The sequence below is a fragment of the Mugil cephalus genome, chromosome 3, assembly GCF_022458985.1.
Source record: "Mugil cephalus isolate CIBA_MC_2020 chromosome 3, CIBA_Mcephalus_1.1, whole genome shotgun sequence".
NCBI classification, from domain to species: domain Eukaryota; kingdom Metazoa; phylum Chordata; class Actinopteri; order Mugiliformes; family Mugilidae; genus Mugil; species Mugil cephalus.
The window spans coordinates 16,044,659-16,063,302 of record NC_061772.1 but is presented as its reverse complement, the minus strand read 5'-3'; the positions used below and the strand labels follow the sequence as shown (position 1 = coordinate 16,063,302).

General features: G+C 40.0%; 1 protein-coding gene across 2 annotated transcripts in view; it reads left to right on the top strand.

The window, feature by feature from the left end:
* Window positions 1–18,636, top strand: part of adcy7 (adenylate cyclase 7) — a 49,842-nt gene extending 31,206 nt beyond the window's left edge. Inside the window, exons 6-27 of one of the 2 annotated variants that reach the window (XM_047580222.1) lie at window positions 546–706; window positions 4,221–4,332; window positions 4,444–4,571; window positions 4,846–5,004; window positions 6,138–6,270; window positions 6,781–6,969; window positions 7,126–7,166; window positions 8,458–8,517; window positions 9,618–9,695; window positions 10,621–10,696; window positions 10,790–10,887; window positions 11,018–11,102; window positions 12,843–12,980; window positions 13,112–13,162; window positions 13,320–13,516; window positions 13,696–13,807; window positions 13,917–14,075; window positions 14,798–14,944; window positions 15,104–15,211; window positions 15,329–15,443; window positions 16,726–16,850; window positions 17,308–18,636. In XM_047580222.1, the coding sequence (XP_047436178.1) occupies window positions 546–706; window positions 4,221–4,332; window positions 4,444–4,571; window positions 4,846–5,004; window positions 6,138–6,270; window positions 6,781–6,969; window positions 7,126–7,166; window positions 8,458–8,517; window positions 9,618–9,695; window positions 10,621–10,696; window positions 10,790–10,887; window positions 11,018–11,102; window positions 12,843–12,980; window positions 13,112–13,162; window positions 13,320–13,516; window positions 13,696–13,807; window positions 13,917–14,075; window positions 14,798–14,944; window positions 15,104–15,211; window positions 15,329–15,443; window positions 16,726–16,850; window positions 17,308–17,454 (2,619 nt within the window). In that variant the 3' untranslated portion in view covers window positions 17,455–18,636. The remainder of the gene's footprint in view (window positions 1–545; window positions 707–4,220; window positions 4,333–4,443; window positions 4,572–4,845; window positions 5,005–6,137; window positions 6,271–6,780; window positions 6,970–7,125; window positions 7,167–8,457; window positions 8,518–9,617; window positions 9,696–10,620; window positions 10,697–10,789; window positions 10,888–11,017; window positions 11,103–12,842; window positions 12,981–13,111; window positions 13,163–13,319; window positions 13,517–13,695; window positions 13,808–13,916; window positions 14,076–14,797; window positions 14,945–15,103; window positions 15,212–15,328; window positions 15,444–16,725; window positions 16,851–17,307) is intronic. The other variant, XM_047580223.1, reaches the window with a different exon arrangement.
* The last annotated feature ends 8 nt before the right edge of the window (window positions 18,637–18,644 follow it).

Below are 18,644 nucleotides of genomic sequence, written 5' to 3'. Positions count from 1 at the left end.
CTTTCATATTGAATTTACCAAGCCTTGACTCAGGAAGTGAACTGAAATGATGTAGCATGAAGGCCTTCTGATGGTATGAAAAGGGATTCATTCTTTCTTGAGAAGTTGCCTCTTCACATTGCTGTCTTGGTCATGTCATTGAACTCTTATCCAATATCAGGGCCTTACCTTTTGTGGCAAACTGACTGTTATTTCTTCGTGAGTTAATGCCCTGTGCTATTCCCACACTTGCACAGTCTGGAAATTTACTCTGCTTTGTCATGTTTTCTATTAGTGTGTAATGATATAATATTTAGATGTATTTAATGCTACTATTATTTGTAATAAGCTACTCCTGGCCTGAAAAACCCCTTTGTGTGTGTATGCACGCATGCGTGCGTGTGTGTTCTGGTTGTTCCCAGTCAGACCTTGTCTCTTTTCAGGGCTAGACCATTCATCACTGTACATTGAGTGCATCAGTCAAATAAGCTTAATTTCCTGGCTCTTCTAAATTGCACTTATGCAACTAATTGTGTTTATGTGTGTGTGTGTGTGTGTGTCTACAGGAAAACCTGCTGCAGTCTGTGCTGCCAGTCTACATTTCTATGAAGATGAAGCTGGCAATAATGGAGCGTTTACAAGAATGTAAAGACAAAGAAGAGCAACAACGACTGGTCAAAGATAACAACTTCCACAGCCTTTACGTCAAGAGGCATGAGAATGTCAGGTATAATTACAAACCACCGTAAAATACATGTAAAACTATATATATATATATATATATATATATATATATATATATATATATATATATATATATTTTTTTATTTATTTATTTTTTTATTGATCGCTAATTAGCCTTTCTCCTAAAGAATCACCTCGTTAACAAAAGCTAATTTCACTGGATAAACTGGGCATTTAGGAGGTTGGTTAAAAAGCTTGTCCTATTGATTTACCATCAAGGCCTTTTGAGGACATTCAGATGTCCTTCTGCTTACTTGTATTGGATGAATATTGACTGTCTAGCCTGACATTTTGAAAGTTATGTGTCTGTTGCCTGCTCTACTTGTTGTTGGTAACAGGAGGAAGTCAAAACAAATTAAAAAAAATAAAGAAAGAAAGAAGTAGCTCTTAAAATATTTACACCCACACAAGCCTTGTAACAGACCTGCATCTGAATCTGTTTTACCACTTTCTGCAAAATGGAAAGGACTTCACATGTTAAACCATCTTCAGAATGATTTCATAATGCTTTGTATCCTTAACTGTATCTGTAAATCCTCAGTTATCCTTTGGGAAACGTGTTTCTGTGCTCTCTCTTTGAGCTTCATTTTATAAAACAAACAAGGGCATAGAAAAGCCCCCAAAAGGTCACACAAAAATCAGTTTTCTCTGACAAATTCCCGTAATGCTGGAGATTAGTAGGTCTGCTTTGTTTTGAGAGCTGTGGCCCAATTGCATATCTGTTTTACAAGGGTTTCATTCATTTTTCAAGTGCTGACAGATATTCAGGCAGCTGAAACTGAACTTTGGCAGATGGCTTACCAGTTGATTTTTTTCTGATAAATTTTGGCAAGATACAGTGCTTACCTTGCCTTTAGAAAGGAACTGCAGTGTAGTCGTTTTTTTAAAGGCAATTTAAATACCTAGTAAATCCACTTAATTCTGGAGTGATTGCTTTTTGTGGTATATTTTCTAGAACTGTGCATGAAATGAAAGTTAAATTGCAATGGACTGGAATGCTGTTTATTAAGTTTGTTTGAGTGTTTAAAGACTGAGATTTTGGTTTATTTTATCAAGGGGCCAATGTGACGTCTTCAGTCGTGTGTGCTTCTGTGTTCATTTAAGGTCTCAGCAAAAAGGTGTTGAGTGAATAGACTAGGTTTCTTACCTATCCCTGTAATTATCTGTGTCATACCAACTATTAGTTGCGTCGACAGTCTCACGAAGCACCTGGCTGTTTAAAGTCAGGCTATGAAACAGTTCAGGCAAGTGGTGCAGTGTGTGTGCTCCTCTGCTGGCAGGTTTATGGACATCTGTACTCAGGCCAGACGACAACAGTTCCACTATTCAGTCCCACTAGATGAGGTGTGCCTCATTAAAAGTTAAATTCATGCTACGCGCACATACAGTCAGTGACCAGTGACCTTTTGAACTTGTACTCTGAAATAATGTGACCCTTGAGCATAGGATTTGTTTGATTGGAAAAACCATGTTCCACTTGAATACATCATCCTCCCAAATCCTCAAATGAAATAGTCTTGCCAGTTCATTAGAGACATACAGTGAAAACAAATGTATCCAAATACAATCGCCCTGCTCTGCTTTTCATTTTAAAGGCTGTGCTTTGTAGTACGATTGAATTGTATTGCGTTGTACCGGCACATGTTTCTGCTATTTTGACAATCCATTTTTGTAAATGGGCTGCACGAAATAACAGAAACACTGTTATTTCACACTGTTATTAAACAGTGTTTAATTCAGTTCAATGCAATTTCATTTAAGTAGTGTCAGTAACAACATAAATTGTCTCAAGACACTTTACAAAATCCAGCCTGAAATCTTCAGAACAAGCCTGATGCGACAATGGCAAGTAAAAACCCAGCTCATATGGAGGGACACATCTACCTAAGGCCAGCTGGGTAGAGACAGAGAAGAGAAGAGCAGGAGAAACGAGATAAACCTACATTTGTCATAGATGCATACTTCTGACTAAAGCAAACATGTAGCATCTGATGATGATACAGATGAAGTGAAGCTAGAAGCTAAAATTGGAGTAATATGATCTCTCTTGCTAATTCCTGTCAGTGCTCTTGCTGCAGCATTCTGAATCACTTAGTGGCTTTTTAAAGAGCTATTTGGGAAGCCAGATAGTAATGAATCTGTACTGTAATCTAGCCCGGAAGACACAAATGCATGAACTAGTCAGCATCACTCTGAGAGAGTATGTTCCTAATTTTGACGATATTATGCAGGTGAAAGAAGGCAGTCCAGTAACTTGCTTTATATGCGAACTAAAGGACATGTCCTCGACAAATGTAACACCAAGGTTTTTCACAGTTGTACTGGAGGCCAAGCTAAGGCCATCCAAAGCAATTAAGTAGTTAGATAATGAATCTCTGAGATGTGTGTAGCAATAGAAATATATGCCCAGTTTCCTATTAATATTAAGGGAAGCATGTATAATGTGAATAGTATTGGTCCTAGCACAGAACCTGGAGGAACTCCACAACTTACTCTTGTCCAATCCAGTGTAACGGCACCAGAAACTACATCCTCCAAAATGCACATACAATTGAATAACAACATTTCTGATAAGACTTCCACATGAACTGATCATTATAAGTGGGATTTAGTGTTACTGTTATGTTAGTGAGTGTATATCCAACTATTCTGTGTTTAACGTGTGCGGCTTTCCTTACACAATAGCTGATTCTGACCTAGTGAAATCTATATGGTGTTTCCTGTGCCATGCATTGGTTAAAATTTCAACTCCCATTGAGAGCAGCCATGTCAAGGCAGGGAGTCAGGTGCTCTCTTTGGGTTGGATTTTTGCCAATCTTCCAGCTGTTTTTCTTCGTCTGTCAGGGTCCTTGAGAGGTCAGATCAGATATCACTGTCTCCGTGTGTGATTTGCTGACAGATAGCTTTAATGATGTCTAATCTATGATTCAGGTTTGCATCAGATGGGTCCTTTAATCAGTCACTGATCAGGTCTACTGGAGGTTAATGGGAGATGTGCCAGGTGTTTTTGAAAAGCTTCATCCCAGTCCATGGGCTATTATGGTCACAATGGATCATAATGGGCTGATGAGCCTGCGCAGTGAATAGCAGCCTTTCTTTGGCCCAAATTTGAGGCACACAAACAGTGTGAGCTTTATGGCCCTTAGCATCCGCCGGTCCACTGCACACTGGTTGATTGTTAACGATGCAATCAGGAGGTCATTGTCAGTTTCTTAAGTTTATCGACTAATTGAAAAAAAAAGGAGGACGTAGAAGTTCTGCCAACATTTGTTCTCCTTTGGCCGCGTCGAATTACCAATAGACACAACGTACATGGATATGTTAGCATGTAAAGTGTGACATCAGATCTAAAAAGTGTGGAGCAGAGTCACATATGCCTGCTGTGAACTAAAGACTTACCTTTGTGGACTGAATCTTTTCATATTTAATGTTCAGATATGTCATTCAATTTCTTAAATAGATGTGTTGGATTTTCATTGTATTACTCTTTGTTTCAGTATTCTGTATGCTGACATTGTTGGCTTTACCCAGTTGGCCAGTGACTGTTCACCCAAGGAGCTTGTTATTATGCTCAATGAGTTATTTGGCAAGTTCGACCAAATTGCCAAGGTAAGCAATCACTACATTGTTTTTGTTGTTGTTTAAATAAATAAGTATCTTGGTTTTATAAAGTGGTTTTGTTTTTTCTCTCGGGGTTCTTCTCTCTCTAAACCCTTACAGGAAAATGAATGTATGAGAATCAAGATCCTTGGGGATTGTTACTATTGTGTGTCTGGACTGCCAGTCTCACTGCCTAAACATGCCAAGAACTGTGTGAAAATGGGCCTGGACATGTGTGAAGCCATCAAGTGAGTCTGTGCCAACCATCAACCTTAGCCGTTTTATCGTAATATGTTAGAAACATCACGGAACATAGTGTAGTATTAACAGTTGACTTTATTGTTAAGTGAAAGGATAAACGATAGACGCTTAACTGAAATCAAGTATTTGTGTAAACATCGTGGCAGTTTTTAAGGACATATTGGCGCATGGAGACATCACTGTTAATGTACCTTGAAGGACAATGTGCTTCAAATAAAAACAATCCTCAAAAACTTCAATCTTTCTGTGAAACTCCATCAGGCTGGTGCGGGAGGCCACAGGAGTGGAAATCAACATGAGAGTGGGTGTTCACTCTGGCAACGTGCTCTGTGGTGTGATTGGCCTTCGCAAGTGGCAGTTTGACGTATGGTCTCATGACGTCACTCTGGCCAATCATATGGAATCAGGAGGCCTTGCAGGGTAAGAAACACCTTTTTTGTGTGTCACTCATGTTACTTATCATTATATTTCATCACTTGAACTAAGGTTGTGTCAGGTTCATGTTTCCTTATTGTTACTGTGGAGCATCCAAGCTAGTCACAGCATTCCTTAGCAATATTAAGTCATAGTAAGTTTTCAACATTTGAAATCTTTTGCCGGCCTTGAATGTCAGCTAGTTAAATTTAACCTCCTGAGATGTTAAAGCTTTTATTTGCTCTGCGTTTTTAATTTGGGATTAGTAGGACCTAAGATGTATAAAAACTAAGTATCATCTCTGAACGGGAAGTAGTAGTTTTTGAAAAAAGATGATGTCCTCGTAGGTGGACACTGGGATTATTTCATTATTTATATTATAATTAAGTCACCCAATGTGTGACAAAATATAAAACTGTTTATTTTAATACCTGAACATGGCTGAGCAAAGTCAGAATGCTGAAGTCCCAACATCCTCAAACGAGGACATTGTAACTTGTTCCTATTGATAAAAATTGTTAAATTTGTGCGTTATATCAAACTAGAAATGTAGAATGAATCCGCTATCATGTTTTACACCGACTAGTGTATTGACCCTTTGCTACCAGTAGATGGCAGACTAAAGCGTCCACTAATGAGGACAACGGGTTTAAATGAAGCAGAATAAGCTACAATAAAACCTAAAAACCGTGAGTTTAATAAAGTGGGGCAACATTTAGTGTTGTGTTTAGAGTTGTGTTTTTATGTTATGTTTTTGCAAGGGGAAGTTAATAAGTACATATCTCTGGTTATCTGATTCCATTATAACATTTTATCATTGTAAATATTCTAGTTCTTTTGGTGAAAGTAAGATGAATTAATCTGGGAGCATAACTCACAGGCTTTACAACTTTATTCCATACTTCACATAAGAGCCTGTCTGCTATATATTCTACCACCAGTGATACAAATGGAGTTGGACAAAATAATGGAAGTCCTCATTAGGATAGTTATTTTAGGACTGTACTTGGCCTCGTTAGTTTTATCTGGATGTGCCTAATAAACATACATTTGAGTGTCTCATATTAATAAACAAATAAATACACAAGCTGAATAACGCATGCTGAATGTTTCATTGTTTTTTCTCTGCACTCGGTCAGACGCGTCCACATCACAGAGGCGACTCTGAAGCACCTGAACAAGGCTTATGAAGTGGAAGAGGGCAACGGCCACCTCAGGGACCCCTACCTAAAAGAGCTCAATATCCAGACCTACCTGGTCATCGACCCGCGGGTAAGTTCTTTGCTAAGATCTTATCTTATAATTGTGCATTGTTCTTGGGAGTCAAAAATACTTTAAATGCGTTTGGAAACACATGATAATTGTGTCAATCATCTTAAACAGACTACATATTTTGGGCATTGATATTTATGCTGTAATATATTCTTTTCATGCTGGCCTCTTTAAACGGTATCATAAGTTTGTGTTTCAGATTTTTGGTCATTAAGATGCATATTAGATTAGTAAAAGCTCTACCAATTATTGTATAAATAGAGTTAGGTTTTCTGGTAAAATATATTCCTCAGTCCCACATTTTTCTTGACTGTCTGGGATGAATTTAGTATTCAGATGAGCCTGAGCAACAGATGTGTTTTTGTTTTATTTTTGTTTTTTTCGCAGAGAATTTCCCTATAATTTGATGCCAGATTCAATTCAGTGTGCAATGAAATTTGATGAACTCTTACCTATTACCTTTAACATACTCAACTTCTTGTTGCATTCTTGTTGTAAATGTGTCTAAAGTCTAAGGACCCATCATTGAAACCTCGTGGTGCACCTAAACCTCGGATGAATGATGGTCTGAAGATGCGGGCATCTGTGCGTATGACTCGCTACCTTGAATCCTGGGGGGCTGTGAAACCTTTTGCCCACCTCCAGAGCCGAGAGGGTTTTACTCCGGACGCCATTGTTAATGGCAAGACACGTGTCAAGGTAAACTGACTGGAGCGAAATTATCAGTATTTCATTGACTGTAAGTTGTTGTCTGGATAACATTTAAGAGGCTACACAATAGAAAGCATGTTCGTGTTATATTGGCTTTTTGTATGTGCATGTATATTGGGTGAATTTGTTACTTGTCTTTTCCAGGACATTCCTCTGCGATCAGCCCCGAGCTTCAATCCTGAGAGGTAAGACAAATCAAGCTGCCACAGTAGCTACACTTACTGCACTACACTTACTGTTACACTTGCAATTACATATGCAAGTGTAACAGAATGTGAAACTTGGGTGATAAAAGGTGTTCCAACACAGATGCCCCTTAGCTTGTGTAGCCACCCTGTTACTCAAAAGCTTGACGGTCAGCGCTTCAGAAGGGATGAGTACTCGCCAGTAACTTTCCCAGCCAGGACTTTCCCATCTGTTCATACAATCTAAACGTGTCATCTTTCCATAACATTTCATTAATAATTCAGTTAAAAGCATGTCGTGTTTATGTTACCGTCACTACATCGTACCTAGTGTTCTGGTGCATATATGGAGATTATCGTAATATGTAAAATGTATGCAATCTGTGGTAGATTAGAAGTCTTGATGGAATTATGTCATTTGCGGGTACTGGCCATCTACCAGATTTTCTTTTCAGAACACATTTCCTGACAAATCTTTATCAAGTGGATGCATGATCCACAAAAAAATCAATCTAGAGGGATTTACAGTGAGCTTAACAGCAGTGTGTTTCAGTGTGCTATTCTTTTGTATAGAGGTTTAAGTCATAAACTATCTCTGCTATATGTGAATCGGTGAAGAAATTAAAACAGTTTTAGTACAGTTTAAACTGGTCTGAGTCTGGTAGTTGACTGATGGAGAGCCAGAGAGGGTTGAAGGTAATAAATATTGTCAAACATAATCTGGCAATGTTTCAGTTTCCCCAAAGATTAAATGAGTGTGAGACAATTATAATCAGCGAGATTTACCAGCTATAGCACTTATTAGGTCTTATCGTGTATATAACGAGCATTTCCACTAGCTTTAAATAATTCATAGACCGATTGAATAAGGTTATAACTTACAATGGTTAATGCTCCTCTGTTCATCTGGTGCGGGTAGTGAACAGGCACTATTTCAAGAGTAGCATCTGATTAGTGAGCAGGACTCACCTACACAAACGCTGTGGGCTGGAACAGTGTGAGTAGAAGAGATAAGTATGTGCCTAAAAGTACAAGCATTCCACCTTCACAAAATTTTGGGTTCACTGCATCTCAGAAGCTGGTAATTTCATTCATATATTCACAATAAAGGAGAGGCAGCAGCTGGTGAACATATCTGAGACTAAAATGGCAATGAAATGAGGCACACAATCTTGAGACAGACGTTTCATAGCTATGTTGTTTTTCTAGTTGTCTAGATGTCCACATGTGTGTGATAAATATCCCAATTGTGATGAATTTGTGATTGTGTCTCATTGTTGGACCCTGACAGCTTTGATGAATCTCTCGAGGAGCCATTCTCCTTTCCCACCCCTCCATTCAGCAGCTATAAGTGAGTGGGGCCTTTATGGCTCACAAGGTCTTCATGCCCGGCAGAAGTTCTCAACCTTTTGGCATGTCACCCCCTAAAATCAAGAACGAGCAGAGAAATGAGAAATACGCAGGCTGTGCTTCAGCCTCTGGGATCTGAAAAGAATCTTGAGACAATCTTTGTTATTATTGACCCTACATAAATAAAATTATATAGGGAAAAATTCTCACAGTCACATGTGTAGATGTAAACAACACGCACAGCTTTCATATGCTGTAAATAACGTTTGATGCTCTTGGCGTTTGCACCATTTTTTTTGCAGTTATAAGAAATTAATCCTCTAGTTTCCTGAGTGATTTAAATATTATAACGCAATAATTTTTTTTTTTTCAGTAATTCAAAAAGGGATCACAAAGGAGCTCACATGTAACTATTAGAAATTATTCAATGCAATAAGGTTTCTTCCTGCACTTTCCCCAAATGACCATGTTTTCACAGTAATTAAAAAAGAGACAACAAATTACACTATCAATTCTAATAAAGAAATTCATCGCTATCTTTTTAGTTATTCTGTGACTCACACACACCCTTGAAATGCCTGTGTAGCGTCCTGACCGCCGGGGTGAGAACTACTGTGTTAGTGGAGAGCCTTGTTATCCCAACACTAACCTGAGCGGTGATGTGATAGCATCCTTTTCTCTCTGTTTCTACTCGCTACCTCTTTTTAACAGGGAAACTCGTGATCCAAAGCCCTGTAACCTGTGTTAGCGGACTGACATGCTCCTATTAACGCTGATCACTGCCTGGGACTTGAGTGTATCTGGGTCTGTGCATCTGTGTGAGTGTTTCCTTCCTGAGAGAGTAGGGGGGTTTCCAAGCAGAAGCGCGACAGAAACACTCATGCAGAATCTCACCGAGATCTTCTAACACACGGCATTCTGCATCCAGCACAAACCCTCTACATAACTCTCACTAATGCTCAGAATGGCATTAACCAGGTTGCCTCCAAGCACAACCTAACTGGATCCGAGTAACCTGCATGAGCTGATTTCCCAGGATTTATTGCCTGAGCGTCTGTCCAGTTGCCTCTTCCTAATTGTCTCTGTGCTTTTCTGGTGCAGAAACAAATCCCAGAAGAGCAGGTTTGATGAGGATCTGCATAATGAGATGACCACTACCATAGATGAGCTCAGCAGCAAGTAGGTCCATATTCACATCATGCCAAAAGCCATTCAATGGTATGTTTAGTTATTTACAGTCAGTGCCCCCATAGCAACTTCAATGAACAGTATATTAAGATGTTTTGTGTTTTCTAGTCTCGAATTAATAATAAGCAAGAATCAGAGTCACATTTGTGCTTATATTTACTGGACTGATCCACTGCTGGGCAGTACCTGCACTAGTGATTAAAAAGTCATATGTTAACTTGAACGTTCTTACACAAAAACACAATTGTACACTAAGAATAAAGAATACATGCAGTGTGTGATTATTGGTTTCCATATGCATAAGCTGACTGCAAAATGGAAAGCTCCCTGAGTCTGAGTTTGGACATTTGTGTATAATAAAAACGTCTTAACAAACCTGATGGTGCTCAGGGCTCTTCCCGAGGACTGTTTTGTTACTTGATATTAACTGCTAAATTTATAACCTGTGAGAAATGGCTTGTGGCGTTTGGAAAAACACTGACTATTATTTACATTTAGATCCTGACAGATTCTATCAGTGTTCTCAAATAATCAATGGGGTTGCTGCCGTATGCTAGCAGATCCTTTGTGATGATTACATGTATTTAATAAAGCTCCACTGAAGAGATCTGAAGTTTTCGTATGGCGCTCATCATATACATAACATCATTATTGATGTTTATTTGATTCACTGGGTCAATATATTTGACATTTGTGGATGATTAATAGGCACACATTTTCCTCTGCCACAGTAAAATTGTATTTTATAAACATGAACATCTACAGAAGTTGAAAAACTACATAGCAAATGGAAAAAGGTCCCACTTAGTGTGTACAGGTGAAACGTAAAAGTCAGAGCAATTATCTATTTATCGTTTCTTTCTTCTTATTTACTACCTTCATTCCCTTTCGTGTTCCTGCTCCCCTTCTTCCTCAGTCTTAGGCAGTGGTCTAAGTCTGAAGAGAGTGGCAGTTTAGCTTTGTGGTTTCGAAAGAAAGAGATGGAAAAACAGGTTTGTACGACACAAACAAGTAAATAAAAGCATTATCATACATTCCAGTACTGAATAAGAGCTTCAGGTGTGCTATGTTTTTCTTCTTCTCAGTACCGAGCCCTGGATTTGCCAATGTTCAAACACTATGTCGGCTGTGCCACCTTCATCTTTTTCTGTATCTTCATGGTTCAGATGTTTGTCACAGGGAAGTGAGTACATGTTTCTTTCAAAAATCTATTCTATTCGCATTGTGAGTGCAACTTTTCTTTGACCTTTAAGGTCTGAAATGTGATAATGTCTTAAGAAATGGGCGCGTGACTGATGACTTTTCTCCCTCAGTCGGCAGACGTTGGGGATGGCATTCGGAGTGTTGGTTTGTGTGTTGCTGCTGACCCTGGCCATCTGTTTTGCAGGTCACTTGCAGGTCAGTGTGTTAAATCTTACAGTCACATTCATCACCGTGCTATTTAGGGTGATTCAGATCCAGTTTCCTTTCAGACCCAGTTAGTGCCCAGTTGTAGAGAATAGAAAACATCAATTTCACAAGCACAACAGCCCTTTCATACATCCAACATACAATACCTTTGTACAGATACAGATCAACCGTTGATGTAAAAAGGGCTGTTATTTGCCGGGCAACATCTTCTGATGTTTTATACATAAATTGTATATTGGTGAACTGGAAATGTCGTGTATCACATGTGAGTAACTCGTGTTTGTAGTGATATTCAGTGAATAAAATGTCCTTGTGGATGAGAAGAAAAAATTAAATGTGAAATTCTTTTAAGATTACTAGGTCGCTGCAGTGTGAAGGAAGGCCAAACAAAAAAATTAGAAAACTGCAAGATATCAAGAAAAATAAAATGTTACTTTCCTGGCAATGGTCTGATTTAATTAAATTAAAAGCATTTGATACAAAACCTCCACCTGGTAGAATTAGTAGAATTTACTTCATCTTGAGAAGCTGGTTTACAATAAAAGAGGACCACTATGTGTCCCATGCTACGTGCTCACTCTGCTGCTTTTGTTGCATTTGTTTACCAACTCATATTTCTCACTTTACATATCAGTGAGGATCTGACCTGGTTTCAGAGCTCTCAGTAGCTCCTGAAAAAGCTCTAACGATGACTGTAGCTTCTAAGAAGGCTGAGGAAATTGGCCGTGTCAACCAAAGTCCTCTGTAAGTTTTACAGAAGTACAGTCGATAGTGTCATCACCACCTCACACACAGCGAGTGGAAAACACACTCCTCAGGACAGGAAGGCTCTCCAATGTGTGCTAAAAAAGTGCACAGTTCATGTCTGGAGGAGCCTTCCCATCACGTTTTCAAGACCAGGGTCATCGGGAAGGCTCACAACATCATCAAGGACGATACGCACCCACAACACAACCTCTTCACACTCCTGCCGTCGGGGAGACGCTACAGGAATGTGAAATCAAGGACAGCTACACTCACAAACAGTTTCTATGCTCAAGCCATAAGACTCCTAAACGCACTGCCTCACTTCCCCATCACTCCCACTGACTCGATCTGTTGCACAACACTTTTTTAAATTTAGGTTTTAAACTCTTAGGGATTTAACAGATTTCTCCAACACCTTTTATTTTTTTTTTGTTGTTGTTTTTTTTGTGGAGTTTTTATCTTTTATTTATTTAGTGTTGTTGGTAAGGGGGAATTGCAAAATAGGAATTTAACTGTATGGGGTAAACTCTTGTTTTCATCGTGTGCATATGTCTGAAATCTAACATCCAACAAAAAAAGAGTTTGAAATGCAACTCAAACGTAGTAGGCGCAGTAGACAGGTGCTTGAGGAAAAAAAAGGCAAGGGCGAGTCGCATCACATGTGTGTGGTGTGTGTACGTACAGTATGTGACTCACTGTGCCACAGTTGGCCAGAGTGGGAATGGAAAATGTTATGTCAGCTACGTCCTGCATTTACTGTCCTGCAGCTTTCTATAGCTACTCTACTGGCTTGACATTTGACACGTGACAGTCACTGTCTTCTCCTCTCAGACAGATTCCTTATTTGGAAAAAAACAGCCGTCAGTCCCTCACATATGATGTCAGGACGCGACTCACTGTACAAAAGTCATATCCCAATTGGACCTGTTTGATGATCTTTTTTTTCCTCATCATTTTTCTCGTTCTCTTTACGCTCTGCAGCGCCTGTTTCCAGAGAAGCTGTCCAGGTGCCAGTGGCTGCCAGCTGTGTCTGAGGCGGTGGTTAAACGACCATGCGTGCGCCTCCCTCTGGCAACCATAACTACTACGGCCATCGTCGTCTTGGCAGTGTTCGACCTGGTAAGACTGTGCTCACGTGTTGAGTACTCTGCTATTTTGAGCTGTGCTGTACTTCATCTTTGCCATGCTAAACTTCAAAGCACGCGGTCCTGTGTCCTTTGTCAGTCACATCTTTTTTTAAACCCCTGCAGTGCTTCGTCCAGAAAAGCGACGCTGGAAATGCTGAGCTCTTCTGTCTGCCTGTGAGTGATGGTTTTATTAATCGTAGAAATAATAAATACAATATTTTATCAATTTGACACATGGAGTGATCCAAATAAAATACCACCTGCATACTGTTAGTAGATGTGCGACTTGTGTTGTTTGTGTCAGGTCTAACTCCATTTCTCTGTCCTACAGTATTCCATATACTGCTGTATACTGTCACTTATTGCATGTGGAATCTTCCTCCGGGTGAGCTTTGAGCTCAAAGTGCTCTACCTCACCCTTGCCTCCATAGCGTACTACGTCATCATCCTCAGCACCAAGAAGGAGCTCTTTGAGAGCTACGGAAATTACCTCAAAGATCAAATCAAAGAGGGCTGTAACTGGAACAGGTAGGAAACACAAAAAGTCAGCTGTATGTTGTTTGCTTCTGTTGTTCTGTTGATCTAATACTTTTATGCATGGGGTTAACTAATTTCTACATGAAGCATGGGTTTCATACAAATATGTGAATAAAACAGAATCATGTTCAGTGTGTCAGAACAGTGATGGCTGATTGTTTGTTCTGAAGGAGTGAGGAAGACCCCCTCCTGAAATGTATAGGGCTGGTAAAACACCCAGAGGTTATGAGCTGGATATATATCACACTCTTCCTGGTCACCATGCTCATCATCTCCCAACAGGTAACGGAAATTTCTTTTCTTATCGAATGTCTCCATTATATCCCTAGCATTCATAGTTGATAAACTCAAAATGTTGCGCATCCATCATAAGAGTGTATTTTTGTCCTAGAACGAGTTCTGCTTCCGCCAAGATTTCTTGCTAAAATACAAGAACCACACAGAGCAGGATGAAATCGAGACCAGGGAGAACCTGAACCGCCTCCTGTTGGAGAATGTGCTGCCGGCCCATGTGGCAGCACTTTTTGTCGGCGAGAATAAAAAGAATGAGGTGAGACTTCCTCTGGGTTCTGATTATGAATGGGATGAGAACCCCGTACACAACAAGCAGAGGGTTAGCGGTTCAATCCTCGGCACATATGGACGTGTCCTTCAGCATGACACTGAGCCCCTGGCATGTGAATGTGTTTGCACTTGTGTGAACAAATGGGTAAACGTGACAGTGTAACAGTAAAATGCTTCAGCTGGGATTCAAGCTCACCAATTCCTTTAACTGATGTTTCATTGCAAAATAATGAGGCCATACTCACATGTCTGTGCTGCTGGAAACTTGCAGCGTGAAGGGGAGAGGAAAGAAATACAGAGATCATGGCTTCATTTCAAGATGAAAGTAGTGCTAAGTAGAAGTAAAGCTTGTAATGCCTGGTAAATGATCGTTTCGAGTTGGAGTGGAAACACGAGCAATATGCTGAAGCATAATTCTGCCCACTCCAGCGTCTTGTTGGTTTGAGTTAATTACTGTGCTAAAAGTAGAGATGAGCATGGGAACTTTTAGTCTCCATCAGGGAATTTCAAACTTCTCAAATGACACTTTCACAGTAACTCAAGTGAAAACGTTAGTACGGGACACATTTATGTACTGGAGTGTTTCAGTGACGTGACTTTTTTCGTATCAACAGAACAAGGACAGGAAGCGTTTTAAAAGGTGAACGTACCATAAAGTCCTCTTTGGTGAAACTATTGACTTGTTTTTTTTTTTTTTTCCCTAAACAGGACCTGTACTACAAGTCATATGACTGTGTGTGTGTGATGTTCGCCTCAGTGCCTGATTTCAAAGAATTTTATACTGAGTGCGACATCAACAAGGAAGGGCTGGAATGCCTGAGGCTGCTCAACGAGATCATCGCCGACTTTGACGAGGTCAGGAAGACAAAATAGGACGGGGACTTATCCCTCAGTTCATTACCAAGTATCAGTTCTTTTCCATTACATTCATTGCGTGGTTGTTGCCAGCAGTGATAAACAGTGAAGTTCCTACGTGCACACGTCACTCCTTTTTGTTTTCTACTTACCCAACAGCTGCTGTCCAAACCAAAGTTCAGTGGCGTGGAGAAGATCAAGACAATTGGCAGCACTTACATGGCTGCGGCCGGGCTTAGTGGGACGCCTGGTCAGGAGAACAATCAGGTGAGTTTGTTACTGCACCAGACCAGCGCCAGGTCAACTTCAGCTGATTCAGTGCAATCCACATGCACACTAATAAGGAGGTTGTGGAATGACACGGGCCTGACTGTGCGCTTGCAGGACACAGAGAGACAACGGGCCCAGATAGGAAACATGGTGGAATTTGCCATCGCTCTGATTGGCAAGTTGGACGGCATCAACAGACATTCCTTTAATAGCTTCAGGCTTCGTGTGGGTGAGTGTGTTTCACCGTGAACCTTTCATTAAGGGAATTCTGCACTGTATCAATCTCTGTTAACTCTGGCACAATAGGCCAACAGGTTTCCTTGGTTACGCTGTACATGATTGGCATTTATGTAGTGCGTTTGGAGCGCTAACGTTCGCTGACTCTCGATTATAAGGTTTGAAGTTCCTTGTAACTTTGAAGATAAATTACTGTGGTAACACTAAGTACATCAAATAATATATCAAGTAAATACTTGAAGACAGAGAAGACAGAGACCGAGCCTCTTTGGGAGTCTGAGAAGCCTTTTGTTGGGTCTGCAGTGCAGACAGATTGAGACAGGCTGATTCTGAGCAGACATTGTGGATAAAAGCTTTGTTTAAAATATCTACATTTTTTAGAGATAAAAATGTACAAAAGATATAAACACAGAAATGTTGCATTTAGTGACACAAATCTTCTTTATCATGCTGCTGTTCTTATCAGTGTCTGTGTCTAAACACCTTGTAACTTGTAAACAAAACAGACTAACTTCCTCGCTATTTACTAAAAAGAAGCCTTTTCCGTATGCGGTGGAAGTTTACCTTTCATTCAAGCTCTGAGTGTATTCAATAATGTTAAGATGCGTTTTGTGATTAATCACTGTCAGTTCCGTTCCTTTGTACAGTCACAGCCTTGGTGATGTGCTCCAACGGATAAAAGAGACACTGTCTCAATAGCACATGCAGTCTGAAGATGCTTTCATTTCTTATTCATGCTTCATGTTTTGTGTTGCACGCAATCCTAAAACATCCCAGTTGTCTGTTATTTCATGTTTTCTCTCTTTTGTCATTTTAAGAGGTTGATAAATTGGTCTCTCCATGTGTGCTGATGTCTTCCAAGAAAGTGTACAGCAAAGTTTTTCAGGCCAAGGACCCCCAGTGGAGAGATTAATTAGGGACCCCCTACATATTATATTTGTTCAATATTAAGCTCAGCCTAGTGCTGTTTATAAACACACATTATTATCATTTTGCATTCAACATTAAGCTATCTCTTATCCCTACTAAAATATGTTGGATTCATGTTAATGTGCATTTAAAGAAATTTAATTTGTGGGGGAAACTAGTATTTTTCAGATGTGTGGACTGCTGCACAAAAGCCTGTTTTAGTTTCCTAATGGCCTATGTCCTTGACACACAAAAAAAAAAATAAATAAAAATTCTAGCTATCTTTTTACCCTTTTTGGTTTACCCTCATCATCACCATCATCAGTTGAATTAGAGTTGTGTGTCATTCTTTCCCCCTTCAACAGGAATAAATCACGGCCCAGTGATAGCTGGGGTGATTGGGGCGAGGAAGCCTCAGTACGATATCTGGGGCAACACAGTCAACGTGGCCAGCAGAATGGAGAGCACCGGAGAGCTGGGAAAGATCCAGGTACATTCAGCACCGTCCAGCGGTATTTTATTTGGTGCTTTAAGTTCAAACTGTTCCATCTTTCTCGCTTCTCATGCTTTGTGTTGCAAGTCTCCACACAGTCGTTTGCAAAGATCCAGTTTCTAACTCTGGACCCAGATTTTTATTTTCGTTATTCTTTTTAACAGCAATATAAAAAAACTATTTTCCATCCTTACCCGGCTTCCTGTAAATGCACTTTATTGCTGTGTGTCACGTGTACTAGTGGATTCAAAACAATTCATGCTTTAACTTGATTAATTTGCATCTGCTGGCGTTGCTACCAAAGTCAAACGATGCCATGGGTCACTACAGTGTAATTCTGTCGCTGTGGAATTGGAAAAATGTATGATTTCCTTTTGGTTTTATGTTAAAATTAAAATTTGGATTGCAATTGTCTTAGCTCCGGCCGTGCATCATGGACTGTGTCTACTTCCAGGTAACGGCGGAAACGTCCGAAGTGCTGCAGAAGCTGGGCTACTCGTGCGAGTGTCGCGGATTCATCAACGTTAAAGGCAAAGGGGAGCTGAAAACCTTCTTTGTGTGCACCGACATGAGCAAGCAGCAGGGTATGGGGCTGAGCTGAGGCCAGGCCCCCACAGCCAACAGAACTGGAGACAGACTCATGTACACAAGTCAAGAGTTTACAGGCTGCAGCCCACCCTCAGGGTTGACCAGACTGTAATAAAGCTGTGTTCCTGTCATGTTGCTGAATGAAAATACAGAGACAAATTAAGGATTTAGAGGAAGTGCTCCTTCGCTGCGTGGCAGATTTCGCTCTCAAAACTTGGAACAATTAACTCAAATCAGGAGATGACGACTGAGAAATATGGACGTACAATCGCATCTTTTTCTATTCATGGACCAGTGACTAGTCCCTTTTTGTACCCGTCCCCCCCCTAACTTAATGTGATAGGAAACATGTGCATTGTACTAATGCCAAATACATTTGTTATTTTTGAAGACCTCTTTGGCTGGAAAAAAAAAACACCCAATGGATTTTGTTTGGATCATAATTTGAAACCCATATGGAATCCTGTTTGCGAAGCGGACACTCTGCTCCGTTACTGTGTAATGAGCAAAACATGTGATTAGATGGATCTGTTTCAATGTCAGGAACTGGCCCTACAGGAGATCAACACAAAAAAAAATCCCACCTTGCTCCCTTCTACAGGACACGGAAAACAAATGGTAATTTCATTTTCTGGCAACTGCAAATCCTAAAGTAATTTCTGGTAAAGTTTAAGTAGATGGTGTATCAGGTCTTTATGAGAACATCTGCTAACTTGCACCTGTGTGGTTTGGCCATTTTACCGCAGTTTAATTTTCGATATATGACCAGATAAGTAGTATTTCAGGGTGGAGAGGACAAAACGTTCGCGTTTGTCGCCTGTCAAAGTTCTGGTAAGAAATCAATATTAAGTGTCTTTTGCTCCTTGTCTGCATATATGCTACAATGAGGGAAACCTGTGATGCTCTGTTTGGTGTCTTTAGTCTGTGTGACCTAACAACATGCCTGCAGTGAATGTTTTTTTATGGCCCCAGCCCAGATGTTGACCCCTGCTGATCTGGATTGTTCTCCGTGCCTCTGGAACTTGACTTGTCTTGTGGCCTTCTCTTCTGAGACCAACATCTTGTCCATGTTTGTGTTTACATAATAATAATAATAATAATGATAATAATAATAATGTATTGGCCTTGACGTGAACAAATGTGACATCAACTTTTGTACAGAGACAGAATGTAATAAATGTTTTGTTAAATCATGCATTAACA